The sequence below is a fragment of the Larus michahellis genome, chromosome W (genome assembly GCF_964199755.1).
Source record: "Larus michahellis chromosome W, bLarMic1.1, whole genome shotgun sequence".
NCBI lineage: Eukaryota > Metazoa > Chordata > Aves > Charadriiformes > Laridae > Larus > Larus michahellis.
The window spans coordinates 6453810-6475468 of NC_133929.1; the positions used below are offsets into that span (position 1 = coordinate 6453810).

General features: G+C 42.5%; 1 protein-coding gene across 5 annotated transcripts in view; it reads right to left on the reverse strand.

The window, feature by feature from the left end:
• Positions 1–1493: 1493 nt before the first annotated feature.
• The window catches only part of LOC141735509 (regulator of G-protein signaling 7-binding protein-like), a 99492-nt gene continuing 79326 nt past the window's right edge, over positions 1494–21659 (reverse strand). For 3 of the 5 annotated variants that reach the window (XM_074568410.1, XM_074568413.1, XM_074568414.1), the window contains one exon: positions 11032–17736. In XM_074568410.1, the coding sequence (XP_074424511.1) occupies positions 17645–17736 (92 nt within the window). In that variant the 3' untranslated portion in view covers positions 11032–17644. Of the gene's footprint in view, positions 5124–11031; positions 17737–21659 lie in introns of those variants that run through there. The other 2 variants (XM_074568411.1, XM_074568412.1) reach the window with 2 other exon arrangements.

Sequence of the window (21659 nt, forward strand, 5' to 3'; positions counted from 1 at the left end):
CCCACCAGGTATGGGGGGAGGAGTGAGCGAGTGGCCATGTGGTACTTAGTTGCCAGCTGGGGCTAAACCACAACAGTCCCTTTTGGCGCACAACGTGGGGCTCAAAGGATTGAGATAACGACAGATCTGATCAGAACGTGTTAAAACAAATTTGTTATATTTGTTATAAGCATTCATTATATTAGTTTAGTAGTCACTAGTCACAATGTTGCTTCATTTGTTCTCAGAGTTGTGTTATGTAACACTTTACCAGTATTTATGCGCTGTTTATCACCTGTGGGAGTTGAAGTAAGGTTACCGCTTTGCTGTGTGGTATAACACTGGCTTATGGTATGATAAAATCATCGATAGTAAGATCAGTATTGTATTTGTAGTCAGCATTGCTGTCATCCTCTTACTTCGGGAGCCATCTAGCAGAAACTATTAATAATTACACTTTTAACCTTTTCTCCTCGGAGAGCCAATCTGTGCGGGAGACACCTTCCTTCATCTTCCCCTTCTCTTCCAGGTTAATTACAATAGCTCTTGAGAATTTTGAATATCCTTGGGATGTTCAAACCAGTATGTTCCTATTGCCGTGTATCCTGAATGTGGTTTTGGTCTTGAAATTATTTAAAGTTATCATGCAATCTAGGAATATGACCCAGGCTCTGCAAGAGTATGGTCATAGGTGGCAGGGCATGTGGGAGAATATGGGCAGGTATCTAGAGAAGTACTTGCCTCCAATGGTCTGGAACTTCACTCACGAGCAACTACAGGACCCTAATAAAGTCATAGAATGTTTGAAAGAAAAATGCTGTGGCTATTCCAGAGAGGCACAACTTACCACACTGTGCTGGGCCCTGGCCAGTATCTACCAAACACTGCTCAATATTATGCAGCACCCTCAGGGGAAAGAGATGGAAACCAGACCAACAGGCACTGTGGCTACTGCAACCCCTGTGACAGGTATTGCAGCTACTCAAACCCTGGTGGCAGGCACTGCAGCTGAACCAGAAAACCAACCCGTGCCAGTATCAGTCTCTCCTATACAGAAGAAATACATGAAGAAATCAGTTTGCTTAGTAAAGGACGATGATGAGCCAGGGCCATCACGAGAGCAGGAGGAAGAGGCAGAACCAGAGATAATCATCCGATCCCTATCCCTGAGTGAGCTGTGAGATATTCAAAAAGATTTCAGCCGTCATCCAGGTGAGCACATTGTCACCTGGTGTTGCGTGAAACAGGGCCAAGTGGTTTTGGCAGAAGATAAACCCCCTTGCATTCTAACACTCCTCACTGAGGTGGGAGGCTAGGTGCGGCTAGGTTTAAATTCTGAGTGATGCCCAATTCAGCACTATCAGTCCAATCGCATTTAATATGTATTAAACTATTACGATTTGGATACACTAATAGTGGGCTGCACCTTCAGTCTAGTCGTGCTCCTGAACTAGCACGGCCTCTCTCAAGTTTTGGTCGCGTTCAGTGAGAAAGCGAAACGACTAGCTACTTAAACAGTGCAGTTTATTTAAACAACAGATATACAGGTTCTTTAGGATTGCCGGTGATAAATACACTGTCTGCAAAGCACGTGCAAATAAAGATATTGCTAAGTATACAAACGCGCGACAAAATTATAAACGATACAGCCTGGCTATAAATGTAGGGTAGAGATTCTCTACAGAAATTTCTAAGTCCCCGAGAAAGCGCTCGGTATAGTCTAAGTCTTACCCAAAGGCGTCCCTATGGGGGGGAAGAAAGGTTCAGCCCGTCGACTGATCCCGGAAATCAGCGGTGGAATTCTTCGCGATGGTGTCTTCCCTGACATCCCCTCTCTCTTGGGCTATTTTTATACTATTTTTTTATCTTCAAAGTGGAGTTTGAGTGACTTTAGTCATACGTACTTTTATTATGATTAATGTATTCAAGGAGGAGTGTTCACACCTCAGGGGCGGATAGCCTCCGGGATGGAGGTGTGTTTTAGTACATTGTGGTGAGCAAAGTTCGCACAAAGGACAGCATTTCATCAACATTTGACGAAATGTTGGCTTGGGTAGCGTGTAGGCCGCTTATCTGTTCCGTAGTACCATCTCGTCCCCATATCTGCTGTTCGTCACAAGGGAAGGCCATGGAACAAGCGCGTTCCGTTCCATCCCTCGTGTAGTTTCGCAAACAACCTTGTACAGGGAATCACAGATGTTGCATTCTTCGTGTGCCAGCTGCGGCTGTATTCTACCTCAGAAGCCTCTTGATTTTATGACTTTCCTTAATGTGTGAACAATGCTGTATTTTTGTATTCTTGGCCAATTTAGTAATTATTCCACATAATCCACCCCGTGACTACAGTCACTCAAGCTCCACGATAATCAATACTGATGGGGAATATCACATGTCCTCTTGTGGCGAGGGATATCAAGTGCAAATACTTCTTGTGGGGTGATTAAGCGAGTTAAGCTTTTCATCATAATCCAAAGTCTAACATACAAAACAATTGTCAAAGCAAAGCACAATACAGTGAGTACTAGTAAAACGACAACAGGATGGAGCATCTTGTTAAAAAGTCCTGTAGCTGTTGGTGACCATCCAAAGAGGGTGTCCCACCATTCATGTCCCCCATCTCTCTTGACCCTTTCCAGTACATGGTGTATTTCTTCAACATCATGATGGACAGTAATCAGAGTTCTTTGTCCATTTTCTTGGGCCTCTTTCAACAATCGCTTCAATTCATCGTGTTGTAGCAACTTCTTCACCAGTGAGAGATTCATTCCGATAGGGGTAGGCAGCAAATCTCGAATCAATGTATAATTAGATTGTAGCAATTGAAAAGACGTAACAGGAGCTGAATAACTGAAGTCACATCCAATGATGTTAGTAAAGTTACAAACACAAAGATTTGAGTTATTACTTATATCTACTGCTATGTCATCTACGAATACAAGAGTACAGGGAGACCTCATGCAAACACACCCTTTCCCAATATATACAAGCACAGTTTCTGCAGTTTCTGGGGTTTCACCGGGATGTATCTCAAAGTGACAAACATTCTGGTTGGTGTCAAGACAAATGTCTTGTGCCTTGAGAGTATTACTCTCACAAATGAATCCTTGTTGATCTCATGAAATGCATGCTTCAACATCAACAGTTTGCCATTTATTCTCATTTTGTTGTGCCCACACTCTATGTTCTACCGGATGGAGTATAGCTCCATGGTGATTCAACCCCAGTGCGATGATTGGGTATATGGTGTATACTGAGGCATTGCGTATCGTTAAGACAAAAGCTGTGGCTTTGCTCTCAGTGGGATCGTAGGTGAAATTAACCAGATACCACCAGGACTGAAATTTTTTCTCAAACTCAATTGCGTTATCCCATATTACTTTTCGAATTTCAGTGGGCAAGGTGCCTTCCTCACCTTCCCTTATGATTGCGGCTGTCATAGATTGCATCCACAATTGGGCTTGGATACAACTAAGGGCCAAGGAAACATTGTTTTGGGTTGTACCAAGTGCATCTGTGATCAGCTGATGGTCTTTTTCACCTGTTTCTTCCCACTGAGGCAATATATTCGATAAAAGCCATTGGTGATTTCCCAATGCTGATAGAGAGGACTGTAGAGGATGTTTTAATTTGTCTAGATCACTAGTAGTTGTGACTAGTTTGTTTGCAAGTATCTCAGCATCTATACTATTTAAGACTCCCAGTCCTGTTCCTAAGATACCAGTCACATCTCTCTTCAGTCGTTGTGAGGTGGCAACAGTTCGTCGGCCTAACCATGCTGACCATCCTGCATAAGATGTACTCAGGAATGGTGAGCAGGTGGGTTTGATCGCAGAGATATTAATCTGCATTGACAATTCTACTCGTTTGAGGGAATATGTTGGGTTAAACAGTATCTGTTGTTGACCTGTGTGTTTAATGGCATAAGGGCCGATGTTGAAGGTGTAAGGAGTTAGACTAATGGAGGGCTGAGTAGCTACACCCTTGAAAGTTTGTGGGGGTGTAGGTTTTGGGTTCATTTCAGCAGGTTCAGATGTATTTGAGTCAATCATAAATTCAAATAACAATTCCGTGCCCCTGTAGCCCCAAATACAATATACTACGATAGGTTTGATAAAGGTGAAATTGTGCCAGCAATCTGAGTTTGGCTCTATAATTTTGTAACAATCAGTGTTGTATTTGTCCGGTTTAGTAGAGTCTACATGGATGGTTTTAATTACAGTTGGCCTGTGGTGAGTAGACCCATTGATTACTCGGCAGCCAATTTGTATTTTCTTTCCTGGGGCGGCTTCAAGCTTAGCCATTTGGAGTGAGTCTTTCCAACTCCATTTATCTCTGGAATACACTTCACTTCCTTGTATAACCAGAGTGGAGAGATTTAAATCCCTTATGTTTTCTAGTGTCTCAGTGCTTGCAGTGTATCGTGACAGTGCATTATCCCAAAGCTCATCATCAAGGGGCAGATTCTTAAGTCCGCTCAATAAGGTGTCATTGTCGGGGGTTTCAGATAGTGGCAGTGGAACCAGACTAGTCTGTGGAGTTGGGTCAGGTTTGACTATATCTATCTTGAGTTCGAGTAGCAGCGCTATTTCATCTTGTTGCCAATGACAGGTTACAAAAGTGGGTTCCACGAGGGTAAAATTATACCAGCAATCTCCCTTATCAGTGATACAGTGTTTTGTTGTCATTGAGCGTGGGTTCTGAGGGCGAGATATTTCTATTCTTGTGGCCTTCTCATGGTTTGAGCTGTTGATCATTCTACATCCTACTTGGACTTCCTCTCCTGGCCTACCTTTCAGGGTTGGGTACCAGCTATTCCAGGTCCACTCATGTTTTGAAAACACCTCATTTTCATGTAGGACTACAGTGGCCAGGCTCAATTTTCCTTTTCTTGTTCCTGCCATCGCATTGTGTTTTACATAAGCTTGAGACCATGGCCATTCTGAGTACAAACAACAGGGAGTAAAAAGGTAAAACTGAATAGCATCAATTCCATCTGCCAATTCATCATTTTAGAATTTGGGCCTCCAGATGGCCATACATAATAAAAATAATATTATTGCCAGGATCAATGTCAGGATTCCCTGGAGACACTCGAGGTTAGCGTAGGCCAATGCGTCTGTCCACGTACAGTTCATCCAAGGTTCCTGTAAGACACAAAGGAAAAGAAAATCTGCTCGGTCTCATTTGACCGACGGGGTTAAAAAGAGGGTGAGATCCACCGGGTGCTGATCCGGTGTATCTTCCCTGAACAGTCTTTGGCTTCCCATGCATGGGGGTTTTTGGGAGTAGCTAGCACCATTGGTACTGTGCCAATTTGAGGCATTTTCACTAGCACAGGTTGCCCAGGGTGAAATTGTCCTAGGTATTTTCGTGGTTCATTGGGAACTTTTGGAGTGATGATATTGGCAGATACACAGAAAGCTTTCATTTTAGGACAGCCGTCTCCACTCCATCTGTTATTTAATTGATAGATGGCATCATCCAATCGCAAATGCCAACCAGGTTCATGAGTTTTTGCAAAACGCTTAACCAATCCATTGGTGCGTTCAACAATGCCATTAGCCTGGGGATAATAGGGAGTATGAAATACCCATCGAATCCCTTCTTCTTTGGCCCAATCTTGTACCACCGAAGCGGTAAAGTGTGAACCGTTATCACTTTGGATTTCCTCGGGAAGGGGAAGTGTGCTGAACCACCCTTTTAGGCCTTTCACTGTGTTGTCCCCAGTAGCTGATTTGAAGCTGGTGGCCATAGTGAGGCCGGAGATAATCTCCACTCTGACTAGGACGTATCTTTTCCCACCTGATGATCTCAAGGGCCCAATATAATCAATTTGCCATGAATGCCACAATGTTTTCTTGTCCCGAATGTGATGATCTTTATTGAGTCGTAGGCGACATTGTGAACAGGCAGTTACTACTTGTTCGCACAGCTTAACCGACACAGGCCACCCCCGGGCTAATCCTTCCTGATACAGGTCAGCACGGCCTGTGTGGCCACGTTTAACATGTAACCATTCGAGTAAGCGTTCCCATTCCCGACCATCATCTACAATGTCAATTTGCTGCAGCCGCGTGAGGCTATCTACCTGTTGGTTGAATTGAGCAGTGATCGAGTTTGAACGATCATGGCCTTTTACCCAACCAGTGTGCAATGTTCTCTGTCCTCCTATTTCTAACAGTTGCTTCCAACTATCTGTCTCCCAAATCGGGACTCTATTCACCTGCCAGTCATTGGCTGCCCAGTGTCCTATCCATTCAGTGTCTCCTTTAAAAACAGCATATGAGTCAGTGTAAATGGAGGTGGCCCCATGTTGTGCAGCTAGTAGGACAGCTCTGAGTTCCCCTACTTGTGCGCTACCTTCTCCTGTTTCAATTGCTCTTTCCCCCGTTGCTACTTCCAGTGCTACGGCCTTGTATTTCCACTTATTGTTTTCACGGTGAGATGATGCATCAGTAAACCACGCTCCTGTAAGATCACTGCCTTCTTTCAGAGGAGGTGCTTCTTGGATTGGAGATGGTCTATTTGGTTGGGATTGGAACAATAGGGCACCATCTATATCCTTCTGGAGCTTGGATACTTTGATACTACCTTCAGAGATTGGCATGATATCATTAATGCCTTCTAAATAAGCATACCACTTTCGAACTGTAGGTTTCTGGGCAATGCCAGCTGGTGGTGTTGTCCCTTTACGGACCACATCTAGGAGACGAAAAGGGCCCCGAACAATCACGCTCTGTTCTCTTCTTATCTGCTCTGTTCGTTGCAACGCCTGCACCAGGGACAGTAAACCCTTCTCAAGGTCTGAATATCTGCTCTCAGTATCATTAAAGGAGTGAGAGCTAAATTCTAATGGTCTCTCCGGTCCTGCTGGTCCCTTTTGCCATAAGTTACAATGAGAACCATGTTCGCTGAACCCCCATTCTACATAGACAGGGTCAGTTGGATGTATGGGGCCAAGTTGTTGGAATAACCTTAGCTCCTTTATTAGTAATTGCAGAGCATTAGTGTGTTGTTCAGTCCACTCCCAGGATTTATCCTTCTTGAGCAAACTATAAAGGGGGCGAGCAATGATGGAAAAGCCAGGGATGTGTTTACGCCAATAACTTAAAGTTCCCAGACCTTGCTGTAACTCCTTCACGCTGGAAGGATTCTGTCCATGCTCTATTTTTTCCAGGGTATCCTGAGGGACAGAAGCAGCTCCCTTAATCCACCAGACCCCCAGGAATTTAACTTCCTGTGCAGGTCCCTGACACTTTGAGTCTGGAATTTCCAATCCCAAATCTGATAATGTTTTTCGGATGTTTTCCATCATGTCTTTTACACTTTCTTGGTTCTCTCCCCCTATTAAAATGTCGTCAATATATTGGTATACCGTACATCCCTGTGAAACAGGAATCTCTGATAGCACTTTAGCTAAAGCATTATGAGCAATGGTGGGGGAATGTTTGTATCCTTGTGGAAGTCGGTTAAAGGTATATTGGACTCCTTTCCACGTGAATGCAAACTGCGCTTTGTCTTGCTCAAGGAGGGGAATCATAAAAAACATGTCTTTAACATCTAAGGCAGCCATCCAAGGATGGGCAGCTCCTTGTATCATTGTCACAATTTCCGTGATATTCGGAACCACAGCGGTCAGGGGTGCAGTGTTGGCGTTTAACTTTCGGTAATCTACTGTGAAACGCCATTGCCCGTTTGGTTTCTTTACTGGCCACACTGGTGAATTATAAGGCGAGTGAGTCCTCTTAATGATGTTTCTTTTTTCTAAATCTGATACCACCCCGTCTGCTCCTGCAAGTGCAGCTGCAGGCAGTGGGTACTGTCGGACGTTGGTAATTTTAGAGGGAGGCAAAGGTATAGATGTTTCTAATAGGCCCAATTTAACTGTGTCTAATCCTTTTTTGCATCCTGCAAAACTCCACACAGTTCCATCTGGGAATTTCCACATTCGCCCACGCAGCACATCAAATCCTAAGAGGTTAGAATGCGAGGCACCCACTAACACTTCCGCCCTAGTCATCCGCTGCTCTCCCGGCAACCAGAGGTTAATTTTTGCAGTGGGGCATGTTTTTACCACACCATCAATTCCTGTGAAGTTGACTCTGCGTCGGGTGGGATTTAAAATTCTCAGAATTTAAACCTAGCCGCACCTAGCCTCCCACCTCGGTGAGGAGTGTTAGAACGCAAGGGGGTTTATCTTCTGCCAAAACCGCTTGGCCCCGTTTCACGCAACACCTGGCTGCTCCAATGCTGGGATAACAGGGCCAGTAGCTTGGAATTAGAGGGTAGGGAAGCCAGGCAGCTGGGATCCCTATCCAGGGAACGGGGCATTGACAAGGCAATTGGGAAAAAGACACAAGCCCTCAGCCTCTGGAGGTGACTTTTGTCAGGAGTGAAGGAAAGGTACCACTTCAGGGAAGATGTTACATGTCACCCAGGTAAGTGGACAATCATTGAAAGAGGTATCCAGTACCTGAGGAAATTAGCCATACTGGAGGTGATTTATAATGGTCCAAATACAGAGCAGTTACCCACAGATCCAGATGAAGTCCAATGCACACAAACCATGTGGCAGAAGTTTTTACAGAGTGCACCATCACCATATGCCAACTCATTAGTGTCTTGGAAAGAAAATGAGGGACAAACGGTGGATGAATTGGCTGGCCAACTCCAGCAATAATGAAGGAAGTCTCTCTTCCTCCCTACAGGCCTGCGTCTCGGATGTGGAGAAACTGCCAGACATGTTAGCTGGGAAACTGTCTGGGAAAGTGTCCGAGAAACTGTCCCGAGAGTTCCAACAATTCGAGGATAGGTTCTGCTCCCCACCTGTATGGACCAGTATCTCAGCTATTAGGAGAAGGTGTTTCTCTGCGCGAGAGAGAGAATATAGAGGATGTGGGAAAGTAATGGAAGATTGGTGAGGAGGACTATAAACACACTCAAGTGACTCGCACGTGGGGTGCTGGGAAACACATATATCACACTAATTGCTGTTTAGTCTTATGTGCTCGACAAGTATAACATCTGGACTTAGATAAAGTAGGCCTGTGATGGACTCAGGGGCACCTTATCGAACATGCCCGAGATTCCTGCCCTGCTATTGAAGAAGATCAAAGCACAGTAAAAAACTATGCCTGCTTGAACCCTTGAAATACAGGCGAGAACAGCAAGTCTGAGCTCTTGCTCTCTCACTCTCTTGCTCACAAGTACTCTCTCGCTAATAAGGACTCTCTTGCTCCACGGTGCTTGCGTCCCCTGCTTGCGTGCCTCTGCTCGGGTGTTGCTTTGGAGGTACCATGAGGTATTGAGATTAAATTTGTTCTTTGCCTTTCATCTGTGGTTTTGTGGTTGTTCCTGCATCCTACCTGCATCGGCTCACACAGAGGATACACAGCACAATGCATAATGTGGTTTTACCTGTGCGACCATGGAGAGGACATGAGGAAGTGGGATAGAAAAACCTACCTCGACCCTAGAGGAATGGGTACGTGAGTTGCAAGAAAAAACAATCACAAAAGGGGATTCCTGGAAAGGAAAAATGCCTCTCCAGTTTCCAGTGGGCAGTTCCCCAGACAGAGCAGAAGGCCTGATCTTACTTCTGATCCTCTTGAAGGGATTTGTCATTTTTAAAAGTGAGTAACAAATACTATGACCAAGATTAGAGGGGCCCTGCCTCCAGCCAGATGGAGGAAAGGGACAACCGGGTTTATTGGACTGTGTGGATTCGATGGCCTGGCACATCAGATCCATGAGAGTATAAGGCTTTAGTGGACACGGGTGCACAGTGTACCCTAATACCATCAAGCTATAGAGGGGCAGAACCCATTTGTATTTCTGGGGTGACAGGGGGATCCCAAGAGTTGACTGTACTGGAGGCGGAAGTGAGCCTAACTGGGAATGAGTGGCAAAAGCATCCCATTGTGACTGGCCCAGAGGCTCCGTGCATCCTTGGCATAGATTACCTCAGGAGAGGGTATTTCAAGGACCCAAAACGGTAACAGTGGACTTTTGATATAGCTGCCTTGGAGACGGAGGAAATTAAACAACTCTCTACCTCGCCCAGTCTCTTGGAGGACCCTTTTATTGTGGGGTGTCTGAGGGGCATGGAAAAACAGGTGCTGATCACGAACACAATGGTGCACTGGCAACAATATTGCACCAACCGAGACTCCCTGATTCCCATCCAGAACCTGATTCGTCAACTAGAGAGCCAAGGGGTGATCAGCAAGATTTGCTCACCCTTTAACAGCCCTATATGGCCAGTGTGAAAGTCTGATGGAGACTGGAGATTAACAGTAGACTATCGTGGCCTGAATGAAGTCACGCCACTGCTGAGTGCTGCCATGCGGGACATGCTAGAACTGCAGTAGTCAAAGGCAGCCAAGTGGTATGCCACAATTGATATCGCTGAAGCATTTTTTTCAATTCCTTTGGCAGCAGGGTGCAGGCCACAGTTTGTTTTCACTTTGAGGGGCGTCCAGTACACCTGGAATTGACTGCCCCTACTATTTGCCGTGGACTGATCCAGACTGCACTGGAACAGGGTGAAGCTCCAGAACATCTGCAATACATTGATGACGTCATCGTATGGGTAAACACAGCAGAAGAAGTTTTTGAGAAAGGGAAGAAAATAATCCAAATCCTTCTGAGAGATGTTTTTGACATAAAATGAAGTGAGGTCAAGGGACCTGCGCAGGAGATTCAGTTTTTAGGAATAAAATGGCAAGATGGGCATCGCCAGATCCCAATGGATGTGATCAACAAAATAGCAGCTATGTCTCCACCAACTAGCAAAAAAGAAACACAAGATTTTTAGGCGTTGTAGGTTTTTGGAGGATGCATATCCAAATTACAGTCTGATTGTAAGCCCTCTGTATCAAGTGACCTGGAAGAAGAACGATTTTAAATGGGGACCTCAGCAATGACAAGCTTTTGAACAAATTAAAAAGGAAATAGTTCATGCAGTGGCTCTGGGGACAGTCCGGGCAAGACAACATGTTAAAAATGTGCTTGATAAGTAATTAAAGAAAGAAAATGCCACAAGAATAATGTTTATTTTTTATTTCAGTATTTATATAATGTCAGAAATCAAATTTAGTGTAGAATTCATATAGTAGCATCCACTGGAAAGCTTATGATATCTCAGTCTACATGTTCAACTGAACGACGACTTTTCTAACTATTGTGCCAGAAAAGCACTATGTTTATAATACAGATTAATTAACAATGAAATAGGCAAGTTGTGTGTTTTTCAGCCTTCAGTATGAAAGAGACTAATAGTGCAAACCTCCAGAAAACTGAAAGCAGAACACTAAGGCAGAGCTTCCAGCTTTTAAAATATCACGTGATCAATAACAATGCTACAGTAATGCCTTCAGACAAATCCTAATGTATTTCTCTCATACAAAAATCTGAGAAACAGATATGACAACTTTGGATGCTCTTGAAGCTGGTAATATTTATCTCTAACAAGCAGTGATGACAGGAGTGATTACACACATGCAAGAATTAAGATGACAATAAAAGAAAACTCCCAATTATTATACTCAAGCGGGCAGTTTTGTACTATTGTTTACATGATTAACTATTAATTACTTGCATGTAAAGACTACAGCCAGCAGACTGACTTTTCTGTACTGTATTCATAAGTTAGAGCTACACTATGTAAATAAATAAAGGGAAAAAAGGCAATATAACCAGTGTTTGTGGTGCATTGACCTTGGCTGCATGCTCTATCACTCCCCCTCCTCAACTGGATAGGGGAGAGAAAATATAAGGAAAGGCTCGTGGGTTGAGATAAGGACAGGGAGATCACTCATAACTTATTGCCAAATCCTCATTTGATTTATTATGACCTTTCCATTATAATTTTAATAATTACTCCACTTCTCTTAAAGCTCATGCATTTGTTCAGTTACGGTATGAACATGGTAATATTTATCTGACATTCCAGTGATCCATAACTGCACACTACAAATGTACTTATAAATTCCTGCAAGTGCGTGGATGTTGACAGACATTCACTGGAAACTCTGAAGCAATTTATATTTTAATTACAAGCACTGTCTTAAAAGGGCAATTAAAAAAAAAAAGATATAAATAATCACTCCTGAAAAATGACAAAAGGACAGATAGAATCAACAATAATAATAATAATAATACAAACCTAGGATGGATGCAAGAAAGCAAATGGGGAATAAAGTGAAGAGAATAACAGAAAAGTCAGTAGATGCTACGCAGGAAGGAGGACCAGAATAGTGCAAATTTTAGGTATAGAAAGTGTGTGATTTTCCCATCTGAGCCCACAGATAAGTTAAATAGACACAGTAAGACATGACTCAGAAGAAGAGAAACCCAAGACCCACCCCCCAAAACCAGATCAGTCTTATTTTTAATCAGCTGAGCCTATTCATAATGAAAGTCACAACTGAATTTCCAAAATCAAAGGGTGCCTTTCTATCTTCCAACTGAATAGAGTATGAAAAAAACCAGTGACTTAAACAGTTATATACACAGTTTTCTGAATAACTAGGTTATTTATTTAAATATAAATCATATAAATACAAATAAAAATAAAAAACATAAATACAATATAATATAAATATTTAAATAAATAAATAAGCAAACATAAGAAATCCATGACAGAAATCAGAGAACCAGAAAGGATTCAGCTTCCATGAATTTAAACTTTGATTTACTGAGGCAAGCATAGTCTTTAGACAATTCTACTGAAAATAACAGAGAAACCTTCAAAACCCAGGTTGAAAAACTAACTTGTCCATGCCCTGAAGAGCATTGGAAAACTAAGCAATAGAGATACATACATTCCATTATAATGCATGGTTTTCTGCAGATCCCAAAACCTCAGTATTACATATCCCCTCTGGGGTCTTTAAACTCAGGGGTGTTTAGGTTCCTGTTTTATAACTGACTGTCTTTTGAGGGAAACCCATGAGAGGTAAGGGGGTGGTGAAAACGAGAGAGTGCCAAGAAGCAAGGAACAAAAGTATACCTGTATGTTGCAATGTCCTATCAAAAAAGTACTGAAAACAGCATCTGCTTGTTCGTTACACCTTGGGACTAGAAAACAAGATCACCCAAGCTACCTACTTTGTCTCAGTTTTCTGAAATATTCAATAAACTTCAGCCCTACTGTATAACAGTGTGGCAGATCTACAAGCAGAGGCCTGCGTACGGCCAAGGACACAGTGAGCAGAGCACACAGAAACAGGAACGCAGATATCGATACAGATGGAATGAAGAGGAACTGGCTCAATATAAACATGGAACAAGAAAACAGCTTCGCATGCTTATCTTGGTGGGAACTGAATAAGGTGGCCGGGTTAGTGATCTGAAATATGTGTTTACTTGCCTAGCAGGTGCATGGAAAGTTTTAGAACTCGGGTATAAAAGCCAAGGCCTAAGAAGCAATAAACAATTTCATGCTCATCACAGCCGGAGTCCATGCCTTCATACACCACATAACAGGCCTGTAGGTACAGAAAGATTTGGTATTCCGTGTAAGGGAAGTCAGTATAGTCACCCACATGCTACAAAATCTCCTGTAACATATGCAGATACTATTTGTCAGAATTTCCAATAGAATCACTGTCCTGATTTGGGGTAGAGCAGAGCCAACCGTCTATTCAGTGGGAGAGGCTCTTGCTCTTACTTGTTGCTGTGGCAACCAGGGTCAGCTGACTTGGTTGTTTACCCTGTGGAGGGGTCGCACCTGTGGGGAGGAGTGGACAGGTCAGGTGACCCAAACTGACCCATAGGGTATTCCATCCCATCTGCCATGCTCAGTATAAAAGCTGAGGGATCAAAGGGATCAAGTTGACTCTTCTTCAATGGTTTGGCTTCTTCAGTGGTTCTCTTTCTTCAATGACTGACATCTAGGGAGGACCTTATCAGCCCCGTTTACTTTTGATCCTGGTCAGTATGTTACAGTTCCCATTTTGTCACTGAGCCCAGTCTGGAACTTTCCCAGTGCCTGCCAGTGACATCTCCCTGGGAGCTTCATAGGGTTTTGTCTATATTGTATCTTTTTCATTATTTCCTTTTCTATTTTATTATTAATATTTCATTAAAGTAGTTTAGTTTTTTCTAAACTCATAAATCTTTTTATCTCTTTTCTTCTTGTTGGAGTGAGAGGTGGGGGAGAGCCACTGTTGCCTTGTCATTGGCCAACCCAGACTAAACCACAACAGATTAATTGGTGCCCAATGTGGGGCACAAGCTTCCAGTTTGCTCAGGGAATGCTTTTCCTAAAGTGAATGTTACATTGTGCCTTTAGAAAGCTTTATTTGAAGTTAATAGATACAAGGTTGCTTAGCCTGCTGAATATATTGCATGGTTTACTTGCTTTTTGTATTTGTATGCAATGGTTTAAACATGCTTTTTTGTAGGGTTTGGCATTCAAATGTAAAATGTGGTTATTTGGATAATGGCTGTTCCTGCATATTTTGGGCATCACATGATGGATTCTATTGCCAATTACACTTTTGGTTCCCCTTGGGGAAGGTTTATCTTGCCCTTCAATACTTATGTCGAAGAGCTAGGGGATGGAAACCTTTTGGGCTGCTTAGAAAATTAATGATGCTTTTAAAAGATCATGATTTTGTTGCTAGTTCCCCTGAATATGTTGCAGGGGTGGTTTTCTGTTAAACATGGATGCAGGAGTTGGTATTGTGTGACTTGTGGTGCTGCACTCCAATGCAGGAGGAGGACTCAGATGCAGAGATAATCATTAAATCCCTCTTTATGAAGGATTTGCAAAATATGAGGAAGGACTTTAGCTGTCAAGAAGGGGAGAGACACTTATCTCCTGGTTGCTGAGGGAACTGGCTATGTCTCCTGGTTTGAGGTAAAACAGAACCAAAGAACCAACTTTCTGTCCTGTGATTTTACTTCTTAGTTAGGCCTCTTCTAACTCTCTGAAATTAACAGCACATTGTGCAGAAAACGGTTTGTTCTCAGAGTGATAAGACCAATGTTTACAGTTTGTGCCAAGGAATGGTATGCAGAGAGGCTCTTGCTTATACTTATTGCTATAACAACCAAGGTCAGCTAATTTCATTATTTGCCCTGCTGGAGAGTCAGAAACAGAGAAGTGTAAAGGGTCCCACCTGTGGGGAGGAGCAGACAGGACAGGTGACCCAAAACTGACCAACAGGGGTATTCCATCCCATCTGCCTCATGCTCAGTATAAAAGCTGAGGGATCAAAAAGTCAGCTCTCTTTCTTCAGTGGCCCATGTCTGAGGAGGAACCAACAAATGCTTTAGCAGGGCCTGTTGCAATAGGACAAGGGGTAATGGCTTTAAACTAAAAGAGGGTGGAGTTAGACTAGATATAAGGAAGACATTTTTTACAATGAGGGTGGTGAGACACTGGAACAGGTTGCCCAGAGAGGTGGTAGATGCCCCATCCCTGGAAACATTCAAGGTCAGGTTGGATGAGGCTCTGAGCAACCTGATCTACTTGAAGATATCCCTGCTTACTGCAGGGGGGTTGGACTAGATGACCTTTAAAGGTCCCTTCCAACCCAAACTATTCTATGATTCTTAGAAATGCATTCATGCTCACAAGTACACGCTGTTTTGTGAGTGTATAGTGGTCTCCATGTGTTAAATGCTGTGTACTTTGAAGAACAGTTTGTGACTTCAAATCTTATAACACACTGCAGTTATATTTTTTCTGTGCTATTTAAAGAATATTACTGTGCCTGCAGCTGTATGCTCTTCTAGTATTTAGTCATGCATTCCTCAGATGGAATCAATGTTGCTTATGGAAACACAATTTCCATGAGGGCATTTTAGTTGTATTTGTCCTCATTGCATTTAGAGTATCTGAGATCCTGATTATTCATAAATAACTTTCTGTCTGGGAGACTGAAAGGTGAACAGATGAGTCCAACCTGGAAAAAAGCAAAACATTCTGCTATATCTGAGTGAAAAGAAAAATATCCTTCCAGAGAAATGCTGGAAGCTCAGTTACATGACTTTCTAAAACTGGAATGGTGTGGCTCTGACAGGATCACTATTCATAAAGAAAAATTCCTGCCTTTCCCTCTTGGGATTAAACTAGATCTCAATTTTTGGGCCTTGCTATAGACAGTACAGTAATATTTCTGACAATGTGGGTGTTTCCTTTCTTTTTCAAACAGCATTCCAGAAGAGAAAAAAATGGTAGAAAAAGTCAGATCAAACTTTGTAGGTGCCAGATATAGTTCAGTGAATAGCTATCCCTAATTAACTGCTTTTGGGATTGTACTAATATCCTATCAAAAAATACAGAATATAACTGTATGGATGTTTCCTGTGACAAGACAACAGTACCTCCTTACCTACCACTAAACCCTTATGCAGTAAGAAGGAATTTGGTTCCTGTTGACATGCTGGGTCATGGTGGAGTCACAGAAGGGCTTGTAGTTACCTTCCTCATGTATTACTGACTACAAGGCTATGGCGAATTGCTCTATATGGCAGTTACAGATTGTTATGGGTTTCATAGCATTGCAGTCTAGCACAAGTTTAGTTGTGGTGCCTTGCCTATAATACTGAAATATCGTACAATGAGTCTGACCTATTCATGTCTATTGCTGCTACTAGCTGTCATTTTAGCATTTATATATTCATCATATTTTTGTCTTTGCAAGCATACATCTTGAAATAGGAAAAATTAACAAAACTTTTTGTAGTACTCTGATAACAAAATTGGAAAAAAGATATATTCTGGCAATATAACTAGAAATGAGACAACATTAAATTTAAATAAACTCTATTAACAATGTAAAAACAGTATCTTACAGTCTGAGAATTCTGGCATGCTCTCTATAAGAGTTAATACTTAGTGATATGCAGACATCATGCTATAAATTCTTTTGGAAACAAAATGGGTTGGTGGTTTTTTTACATTGTTTATTGTAATATACTTCCTTTTAATAAACTATTTATTTTTTCCAAAAGCTTGTAGAGATACTATTGGCTTAAAAGGAAATCTGTTAATTCTATGCATTGTACAGTATGTAGATATTATGATTTCTCTGTATTTACAAGTTCTAAGTATTCTCATATATGGTTTGTGTATCATAAATTAAGATATTTTTCTATGAAACTTTTCAGTTGAGATATAGTGGAAGACTAAATGAATGAGAGCACAAAAAGCAACTGGAAATCTTGTGCGAGTTCTGTTACAATATTGTTTAAAAGTTTTATAACTATAATACTTTAGCTGTTAAATAGTTGCTGCTTAAAGACTGTTAGAATATGATCAAGTATTTTAACATGATACTAATAAGAGTATTGTACTATGCACAAACTTTTAGCTGTAGTTCAAACAATAAAAAAACATAAAATATCTATTATCTGTAATTCATGTGTCTCTTCTCTGAGTGGTTGAAAGTAAGCATGCAAAACATACTTTAAAAAGTATTAAAAATGTTCTTAGTTATGCTAGATCTATTCCACAGCTGGTTCTTGACCACCATAACTTTAGACTATAAAACCCTTATTCTGAAAAGGAGGATGGAGCAGAAGAGAAAAAGCAATAGGCTAGTGTAGAAAATATACTTTATAATCAAAAATAGTAATTTTCTCTTCAATGGTCAAATGACAATGGTTTAATCAAAGTTATGATTTTCTTGGTGTTTCTGTATCTAATCTTCTAACTTGAGACAAGACAACATAGTCCAAAGAATCTTCGCTTCCGTCGTCTTACTAATGGGTAAGGAGTCAAGTTTAGGAGGCTGCTATCATCTGTGATGGAAAAATCAACATTTTAATACACAATATGCACACACAAAAGACTTTATATCACTTATGTGTTCTAACAGCACCTATAAGATCAAGTAGTAGATCCCATTGTTCTAGACACAGAGTAAATAATAAACTGATTTTTGTATATGGGAGTCTTAAAATGCTAATTATCAAGATTGCCATGATAACACAATAGAAATTTTGGCACAAAGAGTACCAGTTCAATTATGGAACCTAAAGGAAATTATACCTTCAGTACTGGGAGACCTAAGCCAAGATATTCCTGGATGGATGAATAATATTAGGGTCCCAAATAAAAGCTAAAAAGTTTGATATCTTGGAGACATGCAAGTTCAGAACTGTTGGTCCTAAGGTTAAATTAAGATGTTTTAAATAATGCCAACACTGGAATATCTTAGAATCATAGAATTGTTATGGATAGAAGAGATCATAAAGTCTAACCTAGCACTGCTAAGATACTACTAAACCATGTCCCTCAGCACTACATCTACATCCTGGGCAGCCTGGTCCAATGCTTGACAACCCTTTAGGTGAAGAAATTTTTCCTAATATCCAATCTAAACCTCCCCTGGCACAATCTGAAGGCCATTTCCTCTTGTCCTATTTGCCTGTTACTTGGGAGAAGAGACCAACCCCCACCTCTCTACAACCTCCTCTCAGGTAGTTGTAGAGAGCAATAAGGTCTCCCCTCAGCCTCCTTTTCTCCAGGCTAAACAACCCCAGTTCCCTCAGCTGCTCCTCATAAGACTTGTGCTCCAGACCCCTCACCAGCTTTGTTGCCCTTCTCTGGACCCCCTCCAGCACCTCAATGTCTTTCTTGTAGTGAGAGGCCCAAAATCAAACACAGTATTCCAGGTACAGTCTTACCAGTACCGAGTACAGGGGGACAATCGCTTCCCTAGTCCTACTCACCACACTGTTCCTTACACAGGCCAGGATGCTGTTGGCCTTCTTGGCCACCTGGGCACACTGCTGGCTCATATTCAGCCAGCAGTTGACCAGCACCCGCAGGTCCTTTTCTGCCAGGCAGCTTTTGAGCCACTCTTCCCCAAGCCTGTAGCGCTGCATGGGGTTGTTGTGACCCAAGTGCAGGACCCGGCACTTGACCTTGTTGAACCTCATACCATTGTCCTTGGCCAATCGATCCAGCCTTGTCCAGATCCCTCTGCAGAGTCTTTCTGTGCTCAAGTAGATTGATGCTCCTGCCCAACTTGGTGTCATCTGTAAACTTACCGAGGGTGCACTCTATACCTTCATCCAGGTCGTTGATAAAGATATTAAACAGAACCGGTCCCGGTACTGAGCCCTGGGGAACACCACTCGTGACCAGCTGCCAACTGGATTTAATTCCATTCACCACCACTCTCTGGGCCCGGCCATCCAGCCAGTTTTTCACCCAGTGAAGCATATGCAGATCCAAATCATGAGCAGCCAGTTTCTCCAGGACAATGTTGTGGGAAACGGTGTCAAAGGCCTTACTAAATTCCAGGTAAACAACATCCACAGCTTTTCCCTCATCCACTAAGCAGGTCACCTTGTCATAGAAGATCATAAACCCATGCTGACTGGGCCTGAACACCTGGTTGTCCTGTATGTGCCGCATAATGACATTCAAGATGTTCCGTCCCATAACCTTCCCAGGCACCGAGATCAGACTGACAGGCCTGTAGTTCCCTGGATCATCCTTCCGGCCCTTCTTGTAGATGGGTGTCACATTTGCTAGCTTCCAGTCAATTGGGACCTCTCTGGTTAGCCAGGAGTGCTAGTAAACGATGGAAAGTGGCTTGGTGAGCACTTCTGTCAGCTCCCTCAGTACCCTTGGGTGGATCCCATCTGGCCCCATAGACTTGTGTGTGTCTAAGTGGTATAGCAGGTCACTAACCATTTCCCCTTGGATTATGGGGGCTTCATTTTGCTCCCCATCCATGTCATTCAGCTCAGGGGGCTGTGTACCCAGAGAACAACTGGTCTTCCTATTAAAGACTGAGGCAAAGGCGGCATTAAGTACCTCAGCCTTTTCCTCATCCTTGGTCACTATGTTTCCTCCCGCATCCAATAAAGGACAGAGATTCTCCTTAGCCCTCCTTTTGTTGTTAATGTATTTATAGAAATGTTTTTTTATTGTCTTTTACTGCAGTAGCCAGATTAAGTTCTAGTTGGGCTTTGGCCCTTCTAATTTTCTCCCTGCGTAGCCTCACACAATCTTTGTAGTCTTCTTGAGTGGCCTGCCCCTTCTTCCATAGGCCATAAACTTTACTTTTCTTCCTGAGTTCCAGCCAGAGGTCTCGGTTTAGCCAGGCCAGTCTTCTTTCCCACTGGCTCATTTTACAAAACATGGGGATGGCCAACTCCTACGCCTTTAAGATGTCCTTCTTGAAGATTGTCCAGCCTTCATGGACTCCTTTTCCTTTCAGGACTGCCTCCCAAGGGACTCTTTAAACCAGTCTCCTAAACAGGTCATAGGACTTCTGGACTCCCTCCAGAAGTCCAAGGTGACAGTTCTACTAACTCCCCTCCTTACTTCTCCAAGAATTGAAAACTCTGTCATTTTGTGGTCGCTATGCCCAAGACAGCCTCCAACCTTCACATCACCCACAAGTCCTTCTCTGTTTGCAAACAACCGGTCTAGCAGGGCACCTTCCCTAGTTAGCTTGCTCACTAGCTGTGTCAGGAAGTTATCTTCCACACACTCCAGGAATGTCCTAGACTGTTTCCTCTCTACTGTATTGGCACATCAAGACTAGAAGCACTTGTCTGTGAAAGTTAGCACAATATGCTCACCCTGTTTCTGGTCAGCTTTCTACCTTGTATATTAACTCCTTTTAAATTCATACAGAATTTATATATTATTGCCTATACTTGTGTTAACTCATGCACAGTCAGCAAACTATCTCAAAAAATCTTTATAATTTACTTTGAATTTGAGCCATCTTCAGGCATGGTTTCAGGCTAAGAACTATGCCTCATTATGTTCCTATTCTTGTTACATCAGGGATCTAATTGTGATTGTAGGCTCTAGACACTCCTGCAATACAAATACTTAACTGTAAGAACATAGGTAAGAGTTATGAATTTCTTAGCACAGTAACTTCCCTGCTGTTACTTAAGAAAATTCCATACAAAAAAGCCCGGGTCTGTGAGCAGTCAGTAACATTATGTAAAGCTTTTGTAGGCTTACAGTCTTAACTCCTTTCTGGCTCTCACTGAAATCAACAGCAAAATACTCACTCTAACTGAAAGCAGGATCAGGTCTTGTAAAGATCAGTTCATGCAATGGCATTCAGTCATCTCATAATCATTCTCTTAAACTGTGCTTGTAATTCAGATAAATGTAAAAATTACAGTCCAGGCCACTGGAACAGGCTTCCTAGAGAGGTAGTCGATACTCCATGCCTGTCAGTGTTTGAGAGGCATTTGAACAATGCCCTTAATAACATGCTTTAACTTTTGGTCATCCCTGAATCAGTCAGGCAGTTGGACTAGATGATCATGAATTTTGGGGCAGGAGTTAGCAGGGCTCATTGACTGGTCTTTAAACTAGATATGAGGGGGGAAGGGGAGATAACTGGGCCTGTCAAGATTAAACCTGAGGAAAGCATGCCACGGTTTGAAGGAGACCACATTAGTGAGGACTCCCACTCTGACATTTCATCAGAGAAAGGTGATAGACGTTTAGAAATTACTGCTAGAGAACAATGGGAAAACCCTTTCCTAGAAGGGGAAAAGGGTACTAGGCTAAGAGTTAACAAAGCTCATGGACAGAGCTTTAAGCCAAAAGTTAAGGGGGAAGGGGATAAAACCAGGCCCGCTGGTAATGAACCTGAGTGTCAAGGGCCAAAGATGGGGGTGAAATCAGTAGCCCAGGTCAAGCGCATCTACGCTAATGCACGTAGCATGGGCAA